Source organism: Gouania willdenowi, chromosome 21, assembly GCF_900634775.1.
Source record: "Gouania willdenowi chromosome 21, fGouWil2.1, whole genome shotgun sequence".
Taxonomy (NCBI): Eukaryota; Metazoa; Chordata; class Actinopteri; order Blenniiformes; family Gobiesocidae; genus Gouania; species Gouania willdenowi.
In genome coordinates this window covers 10,837,376-10,850,729 of record NC_041064.1, presented here as the reverse complement: position 1 = coordinate 10,850,729, position 13,354 = coordinate 10,837,376, and the positions used below count along the sequence as shown (strand labels likewise).

Sequence of the window (13,354 nt, the reverse complement as noted above, 5' to 3'; positions counted from 1 at the left end):
AAACATTATGTGGTAAATTGTGTCTGATCATCAGCTACTTTCTTTCTACCATCCCTTCTAAGTTTTCATATCTCAACATTTAGATTAAAAGTAGGAAATATCAAAAAGAATAAACTTACAATCAAAAGTTAAAGCAAGTTTATTCTTTTTTGTTAATATTTAAAATTAATTTAATGCGATAATTCTGATGTGACAACACAAACCTGTTAAATTTAAATGTCTTATTTATTTCAAACGAACAAATAAAAAATAAATGAAAAACAAACAAACCTATCCCAACAGAAATCTCTATAAAATGAAATAAAAATTCAATTTCAATATAATGCACATTGAATTCGTTCGACAAGGGATAGGAAGAAGCCTCGGCTTGTCCTAACGCCATTCTTCACCATTACCAAATGCAAAATCCAACTAAATGGACAATGCTAATAAATACTCCAATTGGGCTATTAAAAAAAATAATAAATAAATAAAACAATGAACGTGCGCCATCAACATCTGTGAGGTTTACATTTTCCTTCTTCATTTCTTAGTTTGTCCACACTGGTCTAGTTGATCTGACACTAAACTGGTTCCTGAACTGTTCTTTAAGCTTCAAACTTGATGCTGTTTGGAGAGTACAGCCAAAGCAAGGCAAACTTATTTGTATACATGGCAATTCTTGGGTCTGTGCTTTTACGTGAATAAAAAGTGCAACAGCGGTGAAAACATTAAATCAACAATAACATGATTAAAACTCTCCCTCTCAGTCATACGCAGTAGAGAAGAAGAGTGAATTTAACAATGTTCACATAGTGAAGTCGTGCTGACAGCTGCGGTGTGTATCAGGGGTGTTTTTATGAAATTGTGCCTGGTCAGTGTTTCTGTTTCTCAGAGGAGGAATCTCCACGCACTTCCTGATATTGTGTGTGTGTGTGTGAGTGTGTGTAAAGGAGGCTTGCTGATGGGATGGGAGGGAGGGAGGAAGGGCTGTAGCAGAGGGACTCAGAGCCGACACACACACACACACACAGACTAAAGAGAGAAGAGCTGAGTGTTGTTGGTGCTGCATTGATCCTGGTTAAACCTACTCGGACCTCCACCTATGGCTCAGTCTCCCAGCAACAGTTTAATACCTTATGGTTGGCAGATTAAAGGATGAGAAACAAGCTGCACAACTCAACGTAAAGCAGAGGCAGCCGTGACGAGCAGCTAGAGGACCTCACTGCAGTATGGACTGGAATCCTCCACCTGTCAATGGCTGTAGGCACTGAGGTGCGTGCGTCATTGTGGACACGTGCAGTCGTTTATTTGCTTCTAGCCAGGTGTTGTCTTGACTCTACATACTGGTTGCTGATGTGTGTTATGGGGACTTGGGAGTTCGTGTCGAGGCGTTTGGTGTTCACAGGAGAACAGGTCAGAACAACAGGAGACGCGTACGACTCAGTTAGTCCTAATAACACTCGTTGGATCTATTTTTCTACTTTTGTATGTGTGCTTTGTTTTTGTTTGGGTGATGGTGTTTTGAGAAACTGTTACGTGCAAAAGCTGAGTGGTTATTTGCTGCTTTTGCACTAAAGTCCCTCTTACAGCTGTTATTGTGCACAATTAACAGTTTTCTATGTTTTGATCCGCATCTTAAGAATATTCACTCACTATAGTAGAGGTGTCATCTGACCTGATACACATTTTATATTTGCATTTTACACATTTATTACTAAGAAAACAATGTATCATAGACATAATAATTTAAAAAAACATTTTATATTTGCATTTTACTCATTTTTAAGCAACATTTTGAGCAGTTTGACATTTTGTAACATGTCGTGTACTGTATGTGCTGAATCCCTTAAATGCGTGGGAAAGTTTTCAAAATATCCTTAGTGAAAAGCTAAATAATATTAATGCAAGATTATTTATTTGTAGTGTGTGTTTTTGCAAAAGGGTGTCGAGTGGAGTGTCAAGTTTAGTTTGAATGGTGCAAAAATAATGGATTCATAATTAAATTGATGTATCATTAAATAGTAAAGGTGGGACAACATTGTGATACAAGATATCATGATATTAAAATGTCAAGCAGTATCTAGACACCAGATAATTATGGTTTTGCATTATTTTTGTCTTTTTCCTATCAAAAAATATTGTGTTATGTTGTTATAGCATGCCTGTTATCGTCTATCGCATGTGTCAAACTCAAGGCCCGGGGGCCAAATTTGGCCCTGAAGAGCATCTATTGTGGCTCGCAGGAGAAAGTAAAAAAAAAATGACATAACTATACACGTAAATATTTGTGTAAATGACCAACTAGTACAGTTGTAAATATCTCAGCCCTCCAAATACACAAATTTAATAAAACTCCACAATCTTTCTGTGCTTATTTAACACCATGGTAATGATTTTTAAAGATCTTCCCACTAAATTGTTTCAGACCAAAAATTGTCACAAAATCAAAAATATTTTGAACATGATGTGTCCTGTGCTTGGTTATTGTTGGTGCTTTACATTTTCAGATGGAAGTACAAACTAGGGCAGAATATTGTTCAAATTGCTTGTTTTCCCGTTTATAATCTGTGATCCACTTTGAGTTAAACTATTTGGCCCCTGAAATAAAATGAGTTTGACGCCCCTGGTCTATTGTATCGTATCGTGAACTCAGTGTATCGTCCCACCTCTAATAAAAAGGGATTGGATCAATGAACCAATACATCCTAATAATAAATAAATATAACAAAAATGTAAAAGCAGTCATTTCCATTTAACAAAAGCATTACATTAAGGCTGGGGTATCAAACTTAGTTTAATTCAGGGGCCAAATACTGAAAAATGTATCTTCAGTGGGATTTTAAGCAGGAAAAAAAATGTATTTTAGCTATTATGCCCTAGTTTGCACTTCAATGTATAAATGAATTGTAAATTATGTACGGGGCCGATAACAAAGCAATAAGTGACATATATCAATCTCCGCCAGATCTTTCAATTTATTTATTTTTTGTGGCCAATTCTTATGTAATTTGGGGAGATTTTGTTGAATAATTTATGGAAAATTTGCAGGATTTTGGAAGAATTTAAGGAAAATTTGCAGGATTTTGGAAGAATTTAGAGTTCTTTTAACCATTTCAGATTAAAAGTGACATGTAATATAAGCATGGGGAAAATGGGGATAATTTTCAACTGAATTAGTTGGTAATTTACACAATAATTCATGGTTTCTGCTGTGGGCCGAATTGGATGCTCTGGAGGGCCGGATTTGCCCCCCGGCCCCTGAGTTTGACACGTGCATTAGGGTAACCGACTGCAATACGAGTTTCCCAACTCAACAATATTGTGAGTCACACTGTCGCCGCATTCTGTGCCTCATCAACAGTCAAATTAACATTTAAAGGAACATTCATTTAATTTGCATGATAGGCATGACGGGGCAAAATGTGTTTAGCGTCTGTGCCGCACCCTCTGACACTGTAGCCTTGAGGGAAAATTACCGTTCTGTGAATGGAGGCAAAATACTGCGCTGGCTCTGTTTTGTGAAACTCATGAACTCGTGTAGTGAGATTTAAAGAAATTGCAGAGGTTAGTGAATCACTTACTGTGAACATTATTTACTGAGTGGACTTCTAACATAACAGAATCACACAATCTATTGGCTCATTTGCAATTCATAGCTTTTTTGTGACCCCATGAAGCCGCCTTGAACCAAATGTTAATCTACCAGCAAAACCTCATCAGTTACCTTTTTGTACTGCGTGTAATGGGATATAGAGTCGGCCCTTAGCGATTCCTCATTAGCATCTTTCTAATACCCAAGCTAAGTGGAAGGAGACGATGTTAGTGGCCAGGTTGTGACTTTCATTAGAGGTGCACGTGCCTACCTGCCTCTGTGCAACAATGGAAACAAAGGCGTGTAAAGGAACCGGCGGCTGAGCTCTGCTGAATTCTGATGAGCTCCTGCTCCTGATGCTGAGCTGAAGGAAGGAAACAGAAACAAGCACATGTGCACTCCACACTGAGGCTGAGATGGTTGGCGACGCGCAGCAGCAGCTTTGAAACATGTGGTCACGGAAGAAATAGACATTTATGAGCTTTTTTCATAAATCTGAATTATTAAAAGTTGATTTTCAGACTTTGTCACTTGAAGACGTGTTGCAAATAATTGAAGAAAATTGTAAGAATTGTGGGAATTTAATTAAACATTTTTTTTTATTAGTTTTACAAATTTCCTGAAATATAAGTAATTGTATTTTTTCTGCCATATGTAAATTATGAGGTGACATTACTGTACAAAAGAAGAATCTGTCAGTAAGGAACTACTTAGTCTTAGGCTAGTACCCGGTGTCATGGTCTGAGTTCACATCGTACTGAGGTTGTATATGTGCATGCGCGCACTATACCAAAAAATGAATTTTTTCTTAAAAAAAAAAAAAAAAAAATTGATTTTCATGTTCAGAATTAACGGACACATATTTTATTTGTTTATTAGATTATGTTAGGGTTAGGATTATAATCTCAGTACAGAGCTAAACTCAGACCGTGACACCGGTAATCATTGTGATTAACAGGTATATAAATGTATGAAATGTTGCAGTTTACAGCCTGTATGAAGGCAAAACACACTGTTTTCAAATAAGATCGGATCATTTAAAGAGTATATTTCATAAGCATTGATAATAATTTTTATTAATCATTTATTTCTATTCTTCAAAAATGTGAGTAACTTGAGGATTAAGTAGGTAGTAATTATATTGTCATTGGTATTTTCTTACTAATCTTGACTTTACATAACTAATATAAGGGAATTATGGCAGGTGGAGTAGCCATTTGTAAAACTCCCTCGGTTTGAACGTTAAGAAACAATCTTTGAAACATGTGGTCACGGAAGAAATGAATAAAATATGTTTTTATTTATGAGCTGGACACATTTTGTTTTAATAAATAAAGATTTTCACTTGAAGGTGCGTCATAAATAATTGAAGAAATTGTAGGATATTCTTTTTTCTACAAATTTCCTGAAATCAAAGTAATTGCAGTGGTTTTGCCACATAAAAATTAAGAGATGACATTACTGTAACACAAAGAGGAATTTGTCAGTCAATAAGGAAATACTTAGATATGTTGAGTCAGCAGATAAAAACTCCAGTACCCAGTATTCATTGTGATAAACAGATATGTGAATAGTTGCAATTACTGTGGACAATTAACAGTTTTCTATGTTAAGAATATTCACTCCCACTATTGTAGAGGTGTCATCTGAACTCGAGTGAGACATTTTGAAACACATTTAATTCCTTAGAATGTTTCATAGAAAAAAGAAAAAAAAAAACACTTTATATGTGCATTTTACACATTTTGTAATATTTTGTGAATTTTGAGTAATATGTGCTGAATCCTTTGAGTGCTTGGATAGTTGCATGAGTAAGAATTTAAATCTGTGTTATGATTGCATATAAATTACAGCTTTTATGCCTTCAACACACGCTGTTGTGGATTATTAAACTGTTTATTTCATCAGCATTAATAAGCATTTCAATCAATCATTTCTATCCTTCAAAAATATGTTTTTCTTTGGCAATGAGTAACTGGATTGAGTTTTAAGTGACCGGCTTTGGGATTAGGTGGCAATTATATCGTCATTGTTGTTTTCTTACTCGTCTTTATTGAACTGTAATTTATGGGAATTAATATGAATGGTGGAATTTGTTAACTTCCTCTCGGCTCAAATGTGAAGAACTTTGTCCTATCGGGAATAAAACTGAATAACTTTTGCATGCAGTGCTGCATTCCTAGCACTGAGTGAATGCAATCATCTCTATGCACATGTTCAAAAAACAGGTGTTTGCTATTTTGTTAAATATGGAGTATAAACAGGATGCACTGTTCTTTTCAGGGGCATTATTGGAAAAACACACATAAAATAGCTAAACACTGATTTATATGTATTTCGGCCATGCTTAGTCCATACCTGTCAAGTTTTGGATTTGAAAATAAGGGAAATTTTCTGGCACCCACGACCTGCCGTCCCACCCGCCCAACCTCAATATATTTTCACCAAATGGTGATACAGTATATGATATAGATCTCTATAATTTTATCAAATAAAGACTGATCAGACAGACAATTCTGGATTAAATTTGCTGATGCAAAATGCTACACAGGGACATTTATTAACAAACAGCTGATCAATATATGCACTCATTAATCCATCTAACTGAGCTTTACATGCTGTTCTGAGAAGTAAAATCAGTGACTCCTAAAACTAATATTTTGATACATAAGCTATAATATTTATATATATATATTAAATATTATAGTTTTCTGTATCTCCAAAATAGAAAACTTGAATCTTGATATATCGCCCAGCCCTAATTCCTAAAGTATAAAACAGCCTAAATAAAAAGATAAACGTGTATATGAAGCACATGTGTTTATTTAATATACAAGTCAACACATTGCACATTTACTGTTAATTTCACATTGCTCGTCTTTAAGTTAGAAAATATATAATGAAAATAAAATGTTAATGTCTTTTAATTTCTCATGTGGTTCTCTGGTATTCACTAATGACTTTTTAGACACATTTGTTGCAGACTTTACATTCTTTAACACTTTTTTAAAGCAGTGTATATTTGTGGTGCTTGTGATTGGCTGATTTTTCAGGGTGACCTACGTGGTTCCTTCCGCTGTGGTAGACGTTATAATCTCAGTTATTAATCTAACAGAAGGTGTAACTGTGTCCCATCCTGCTGCTCTTTCTGAAGTTAAACTCTGTCACATTTTACAGTGTATTTACACCAGTTCTTTGTGTTTTTTTGCCGGAACGTCTTCATTCATCTCTTTTCTGAGTTGTTTCTGGATTTGTGGCTGCTGTCTGCACTAATTTTGCGATAATTGCCACTTGGGCCATTTCAGGTGGCAGTTCTCGCGAGGCTAGTGACGGCGTTCAGTTTAGTAAGGCATTTTTTAATTAATACTGCATTAAAATACGGGGTATTTACGGGAAAATAATAATATGGGAAGATGGCGGGAAAGAGGGGTAAAATACGGGAGTTTCCGCGCCAAAACGGGATACTTGACAGGTATGACTTAGTCAGTAGCTAAGCCCAGTAGAATTATTGTGTGCCAATAATAATAATACATTTTATTTGTAATGCACTTTACATTTGATACCAAATCTCAAAGTGCTACAGGATTAAAAAAAATAAATAAATAAAACACAACATATATTAAAAGACAGGTCTAAAAGAGGCATTAACTGTTAAAATAAGTTTCTGTAAAAAGGTGATATTTAAGTTTTTTCTCAAAAATGTCCACTGTTTGTGGGGCCCTGAGGTGGTCTGGGAGGGCATTCCCTCTGATGTCTTCTGACAAAGCACACAAACGCACAGCAGAATAAGTATACGCAGACGCATCCCTCATGCATATTCTGTTATCTTTGCTCTACAACAATTGGATGGGCCTTGAGAAGTGTTTAGCACCACACACACACACACACACACGTGGTCTGAGCTCTGTCTTAATCCGGCAGCAATGAGTGGGACACAGTGGGAGCACAGCCAGGTTTTTCTTTTTTTTTTTTACAGAAGCAGAAACGTCTTCCACACAGTAGGTCTTTCTCACTATTATTGACTTGTTGATTCCACGCTGAGATTTCAGAGCATCTAAGTGCTAAAGAGCTTAAGGGTCAAAAGCAGAAATTGGGTTTATTCAGATTGGATGAGTCTGCGTTTGTTGTCTAAAGACCACCACAGCAGACTGACCCATATATTAAAGCACTGTTACATACTCAGGACGTCCAAGAAAAGAGCCACGTGTGACATAATGGGATTAAAAAACACCATAGCAGACATATTGATTTAAAACTACACACGTCACGCTGCCAATGTCAACTGTAGCTTGGACACATAAAGCTCTGAATGTGTGCTGCTCATTGGATGATCACATTATGCTGCACTCAGCACTGCACCATCACACGTGGGCATCATCGTTGCTTCCAATCCAACCCTGCACCGGTAACATGAGCATGTACTCGTTTCATAATTACATGCTCAGTGTGAGTTATGATGGAGGCAGTTTTCATTTCCTCTTTATCTTGCACTGTCTTTGTTGAGGCTGCACAGAGGTGGACTTCCTGTTTCTTTTAATGTCCTCCAACATGGCATTAGGATTAGACAGAAGCTTTTTGTTTAGCAATTAGTCCGTTAATGGAGGAGGGGATGCTTGGTGGGAGGAACTCAGGAGGATGAGGTGTTTTTTTTGTTTTTACAATCAAAAGTTGGAGGTTTGAATCTATCCTAGCTACTGTTATATGGCAGGACACTATAGTCAAATTAAAAAGGATGAATTAATACATATATTTAAATATGTGCGTGTATGAATATTGGGCTGTTTTGTATTATTGATTCAGATAGTTTAGTGGTAGCTTTAATAACAGTATATAATGTTTGTGTGCTTTGAATTTAAATTGTGATTTTTATGTGACTATATTCTATTTTGACCAGGGGGTGGGGCTCCATAAGCTTTTATTTATTAACTTAAGCTTTCAAACAAAAGATCAACATTTTCTCCAGAACAGATTGCAGTGTAAATAATTATGTACTCTTCTCGCGTTATTGTCAAATTTTCTAAGAAAATTAATTCAAACAGTCAAAGTTTAACAAGGTTTGAGGATTGTATTGAGATTTTTACACTTCTGTGGAAAATTTAAAGCTGTATACAAGAGCTGTACGTTTTGGTGTAAATTGGACGTGTGTGACTTGTCTTGTGCATTGTATGTGACAGCAGCATGCACGGAGCAGTAAATGGAAGGCGGATCGGCTTAAAAAAAAAATATATATATATACACATTTATTGCTGCTTTCAAAGGAATTTACATTATTTGAATGTGGTGGGATTTAAATACTAATTGATGCTCAACTTGTATAATTATGCTCATTAGAAAACTAAATTGTGCAAACAATTTATGAAAAACCTGTTTTCATAAAGTCTGTTTTATTTTTGTCTTTATTTTATGGGTTTTAGAAAACACCAGTAATAAAACATTCAATTAATAATCCTTGCACCGATTAGTTGAAACCTCATTTAGAAATATGCTAACTTCAAGCTTGAGGTGAATTCCTATTCTCATACCTCTGGTCTTGACCTCCCAGGGGTTAAAAATCCTCCGTGCATGCATGTGTGTATTAGTATGCATGCCTGTGCACAGTCTCGGTCTCTTACGTCAAACAAGTGGGTGCAAATATTACCTTTTCAAATAAACGCGGCTACCCTCTGCTATTTAAGGGCCTGGATTATGAAACTTTTTCTATTGACTGGATACACCAAGCAGAAGCAGACACATTTCAGGTAATGAGGAACCTGCCCTTTTCATTTATCTAAGGTGGAATGTCAAATAGCAGAAGATAAAGGCAGAAAACTTGAAAGATTACATAAAGGAAACGGACGAAGTGGCATGTGGAAAGATTCTGTTCACAGCTGAAAGACAGACATATGGCAGTAATCCTGTTTTTAGCACCAGCCATAACCATTCACATAAACTAAAATTGAGTGACAACTGTAAGAACCTTCACATTTGTAGAGTGCACAATTAGAATGGATGCATTGTTTCAAGGAGACGAGTTTACCTTCCACCTGGTCGTGTGTGAGTGAGTGTGTGGATCTCGCCTCATGTTACAACATGCAACATGAATATCTAATGAAAACACCCCATTCATCATACAGTCACAATGCAGGATTACATTTAAAGCAAACAAACAGAAAACTAGAATACTGTAATTTTCTCTATGTGCTTTAAAGGCAGACGTCTTGTATTTGGCGGCTTTTCAGCAACGAGCAGCTTTTGGACGGCGGGTGGGTTTGTTTACTATTTGAGCAAGGTGATGTATTTTATTCAAGCTGATTTTACAACTTGACCTCGGTTTGAATACTAGTTGCCAAGGGCGATCTTTCAAAAAGCTGTTTGCTACAAAGTACCAGCACTGACTGAGGACTTGTATTCCGTACCGTGATACTGAAGCTGAAGTAAAGCTGCAAGTGTCACATTCTCTCTGACCAAGACGAAAGCTGCCAGAGAATACAATAGATTATTGTGCTTTTCTCTCGTCTCCTCCCTCATTCATTAGCAGATCTCACAGCAGTGCTGAATTCTCTCGTCATATTGCAGTTGTTAACAGCTTGTGGTCATTGGCGGTTTATGCGGCTTTGCTTTTTGAGCCGACACACACTCGCGGAGGCAGAAAGTCTTTTCTGAGCGCGATACTTTGAAATTAAACATTTTAAACTTCAAGCATTTGTGGTTAATGAGATTACTTTTCTCATTTGTCATTTGTGTCACTTTATTTTTATTTATTTTTTTATGTACAAGGCCTCATTACACCCACACATTTTCATCAGCATCCTTTTTGCACTCCATTTGTCTGTGATTCTGTTCAATGATCTGTGTGGGATGAGAACCTTATTCCAGTCATTAAGCAGGTTGAAGGTATAGCTTGTTTGAGTGTCATAGGTGTGCGTGTGTGAATAGGGAAGGATTTATAGAAAATAAATTACTGAAAGTGTCAAATAAATTGGACCAGCTTTGGGTACCGTTTAGGTTTATAATGGGTGGCTGAATGACTTTAATTCAATTTGATTTACCGTATTTTTCGGACTATAAGGCGCACTTAAAATCCTTTAATTTTCTCAAAAATCGACAGTGGGCCTTATAATCAGGTGCGCTTTATGTATGAAATTGATATGTTTTAGTACAACTTTGGTAAACTATGAAGCTGCACTGCTTGATGGATTTTTGGCACTTTAGGGCTACCGTAGTCAGGCGCCTCGTGGAGTGATATGTACCAGTACTGTGCTTCAACATACTGAACTGAAAAAGTGAGTGTAATGTTCTATATTTTAGGTGTTAAACCTGAACAATGTTGAGAGTTATTGTTAATGAGTTGAATAAAGTTTGACTTGTGACTAGTTTGTTTCGCTTAATGCGTCTTAATAATAATAACAAACCGGTGCGCCTCATGTATGAAAATAGACCCAGTCAGACCCATTCATTGATAGTGTGCCTTATAATCCGGTGCACCTTATAGTCCAAAAAAATACGGTATATGGGGCCAATAACACCGTTAGTCATCTCATAGCACCTATCAAAGTGTAAAATTCTTAAGGAAAAAAACCTAACAATTCATGAACATGCATCAGCTACAGTGGGGAGAACCCCCCCATCTGCACATCTTTAGGTTCAAAGTTGTTTAGTACCATATTCATATTTTATGTGGACTGAAGGTTAAAGGATACGTACGTAAATGATAACATTTGTTAATGTTTCCCTGTGCACGAACACAAAAGAAACAATTTGGAGGTGTTTTTTTTATTTATCACTGTAATAGGCTTTTATTTTTTTTAGTTTGGCCCTGAAGATGAACCAAAGCTGCATGTGGCTGCTGAGGTGCGACACCTCTCGTGTGCGCTAAAGTTTGTTGGTTTTTACTTTTAACACAGCAGATGACAGGGAGCGCTTGTTCCTGTGTGTGTGTGTAGAAAGAGAGGCTGTGAATTTGTGGTTCAGGTTTGTAATATCTTCTTTGTCTCTTATCTCCGCAGGAGTCGGAAGATCCAGATCCGGAACATTCCCCCTCATCTACAGTGGGAGGTCAGTGTGTGTGTGAGTGAGAGAGAGAGAGACAGTTGAGTAGCAGCAGGTAGCACGTAAAGCAGTTCCTGACAATGACTCACAAGATTTTGTACTGATGATGTGCACCAGTGCGTGTGTGTGCGTTAATGGCTCATGTATCTGGGTTTTTATCTTAGGCCTGCTGCAGGCCATGAATAAACCATAAGCAACATTACATTACCGTTACATTCATCTACATTAGAAGTGAAATGGTTTCTGTAAATGTTTATGGATTGAACCTGATTAGTACAATGGTTTATATGAACCAGTGTGTTAGTCTCTGGCAGACAATTTAAAATAAATAACCTTAGACATACCTTCAGGTTTATCTTCATTACAATTTGCTTTTTAATCATTCAACACATTTTCAATATATTTATTTCACGTGAGTTCACTACATTTATGTCGTATTTATTCGACTTATATACAAAAAGTATTTTATAGATGTGTCATTTAATTCCTTTACACCAGTGTTTCTTAAACGGGGTACGCGATGGTACTACAGGGGGTACTTGAGATAGACAAAGTGTAAAGTTTACAAATGAAAGCATTTCAAATATGGGGTTTTATAAAGTTTATTTTTAAATAAAATTATAAGAATGATGGAAGTGATCTTGATTAGAACATGAACTGAAAACACAACAGTCAGTCTTGGTTTCACACCAGGTGGGAGATGACCCCAAAATAATAAAAACGCATTCATTTAGAAGGCACTAAAAACAGTTTAATTTAGTCATAAAGTTGGATTTTTTTGGCCCTTTGTGATCAGAAAAACCAGACTTTAGCACAGAATAAAGAAGCAGAGGCAAGAGCACAACCTCCAACAAGCACCAAATATTGTCTTTGCAGTTATATGGATCGTAATCCTGATCATTTACACTTAATAGGCTCGGAAGAAATTTCTATCCCTATTAACAACAATGCAAATGTATGGACATCCCATTGTTTCCAAAAATTGTGATGAAATGCACAATCTGGATCAGATAAAACCAACCCAGCATAACGATTAAAGATTAAAGATTAAGATTAAAGATTAAAGATTAGATTAAAGATTAAGATTAAAGATTAAATCGGGCTTTCGCCTTTAATTGGCCATGTAATGTTAGTACATTATTGGAATTTGTCTTCTGCACTTAACCCATCCCTGAGGAGCAGTCGGCGGCCATTTTGCGGCGCCTGGGGAGCAGTTCGGGGTTAAGGGACTTGCTCAACATCCCACAGTGACGGCCCCGGTGAGGCTTGAACCGGCAACCCTCCGATTACAAGCCCAGCGTCCTTAACCACTAGGCCACCACTTCCCCCATAACCTAGTCAAATTTCATAAAGATCGGTTAATTTAGAACAGAGGTATTATTTTTTTTAATTTTCACTAATATTGAGAGACGTGGATTTTTCCGATTTTTAAACAGATCCAGAATCAGTAAATTGATTTGGATCCCCTCCAAAATGTATTGGAATCCTCCATGTGCTAACGTCTATATTTGGTTTTTGTCTTTGTTTTGCCTTAGTTTCATGGAGAGGTGCAGTATATTTTTCGTGATTTTATCTGTGTGGTGGTGATGTAATAATAAAAAGATAAAACAATCGGTTAAATAAATTTAAAAATCCATCAATTATTTTTTACGCAATCCTGCTGACAAACAAGTAACTAAACGTAAAAATGAAATTCGTTCGTTAAAAGTTAAAAATGTCTCATATTCAGACGTGAAGCTGTAAGGAACAGAT

General features: G+C 36.5%; 1 protein-coding gene across 3 annotated transcripts in view; it reads left to right on the top strand.

Annotated features, from left to right (window-relative positions):
• The window catches only part of igf2bp2a (insulin-like growth factor 2 mRNA binding protein 2a), a 66,614-nt gene that overhangs the window by 26,585 nt on the left and 26,675 nt on the right, over window positions 1–13,354 (top strand). For 2 of the 3 annotated variants that reach the window (XM_028436607.1, XM_028436606.1), the window contains exon 3: window positions 11,560–11,608. In XM_028436607.1, the coding sequence (XP_028292408.1) occupies window positions 11,560–11,608 (49 nt within the window). Of the gene's footprint in view, window positions 1–1,022; window positions 1,396–11,559; window positions 11,609–13,354 lie in introns of those variants that run through there. The other variant, XM_028436608.1, reaches the window with a different exon arrangement.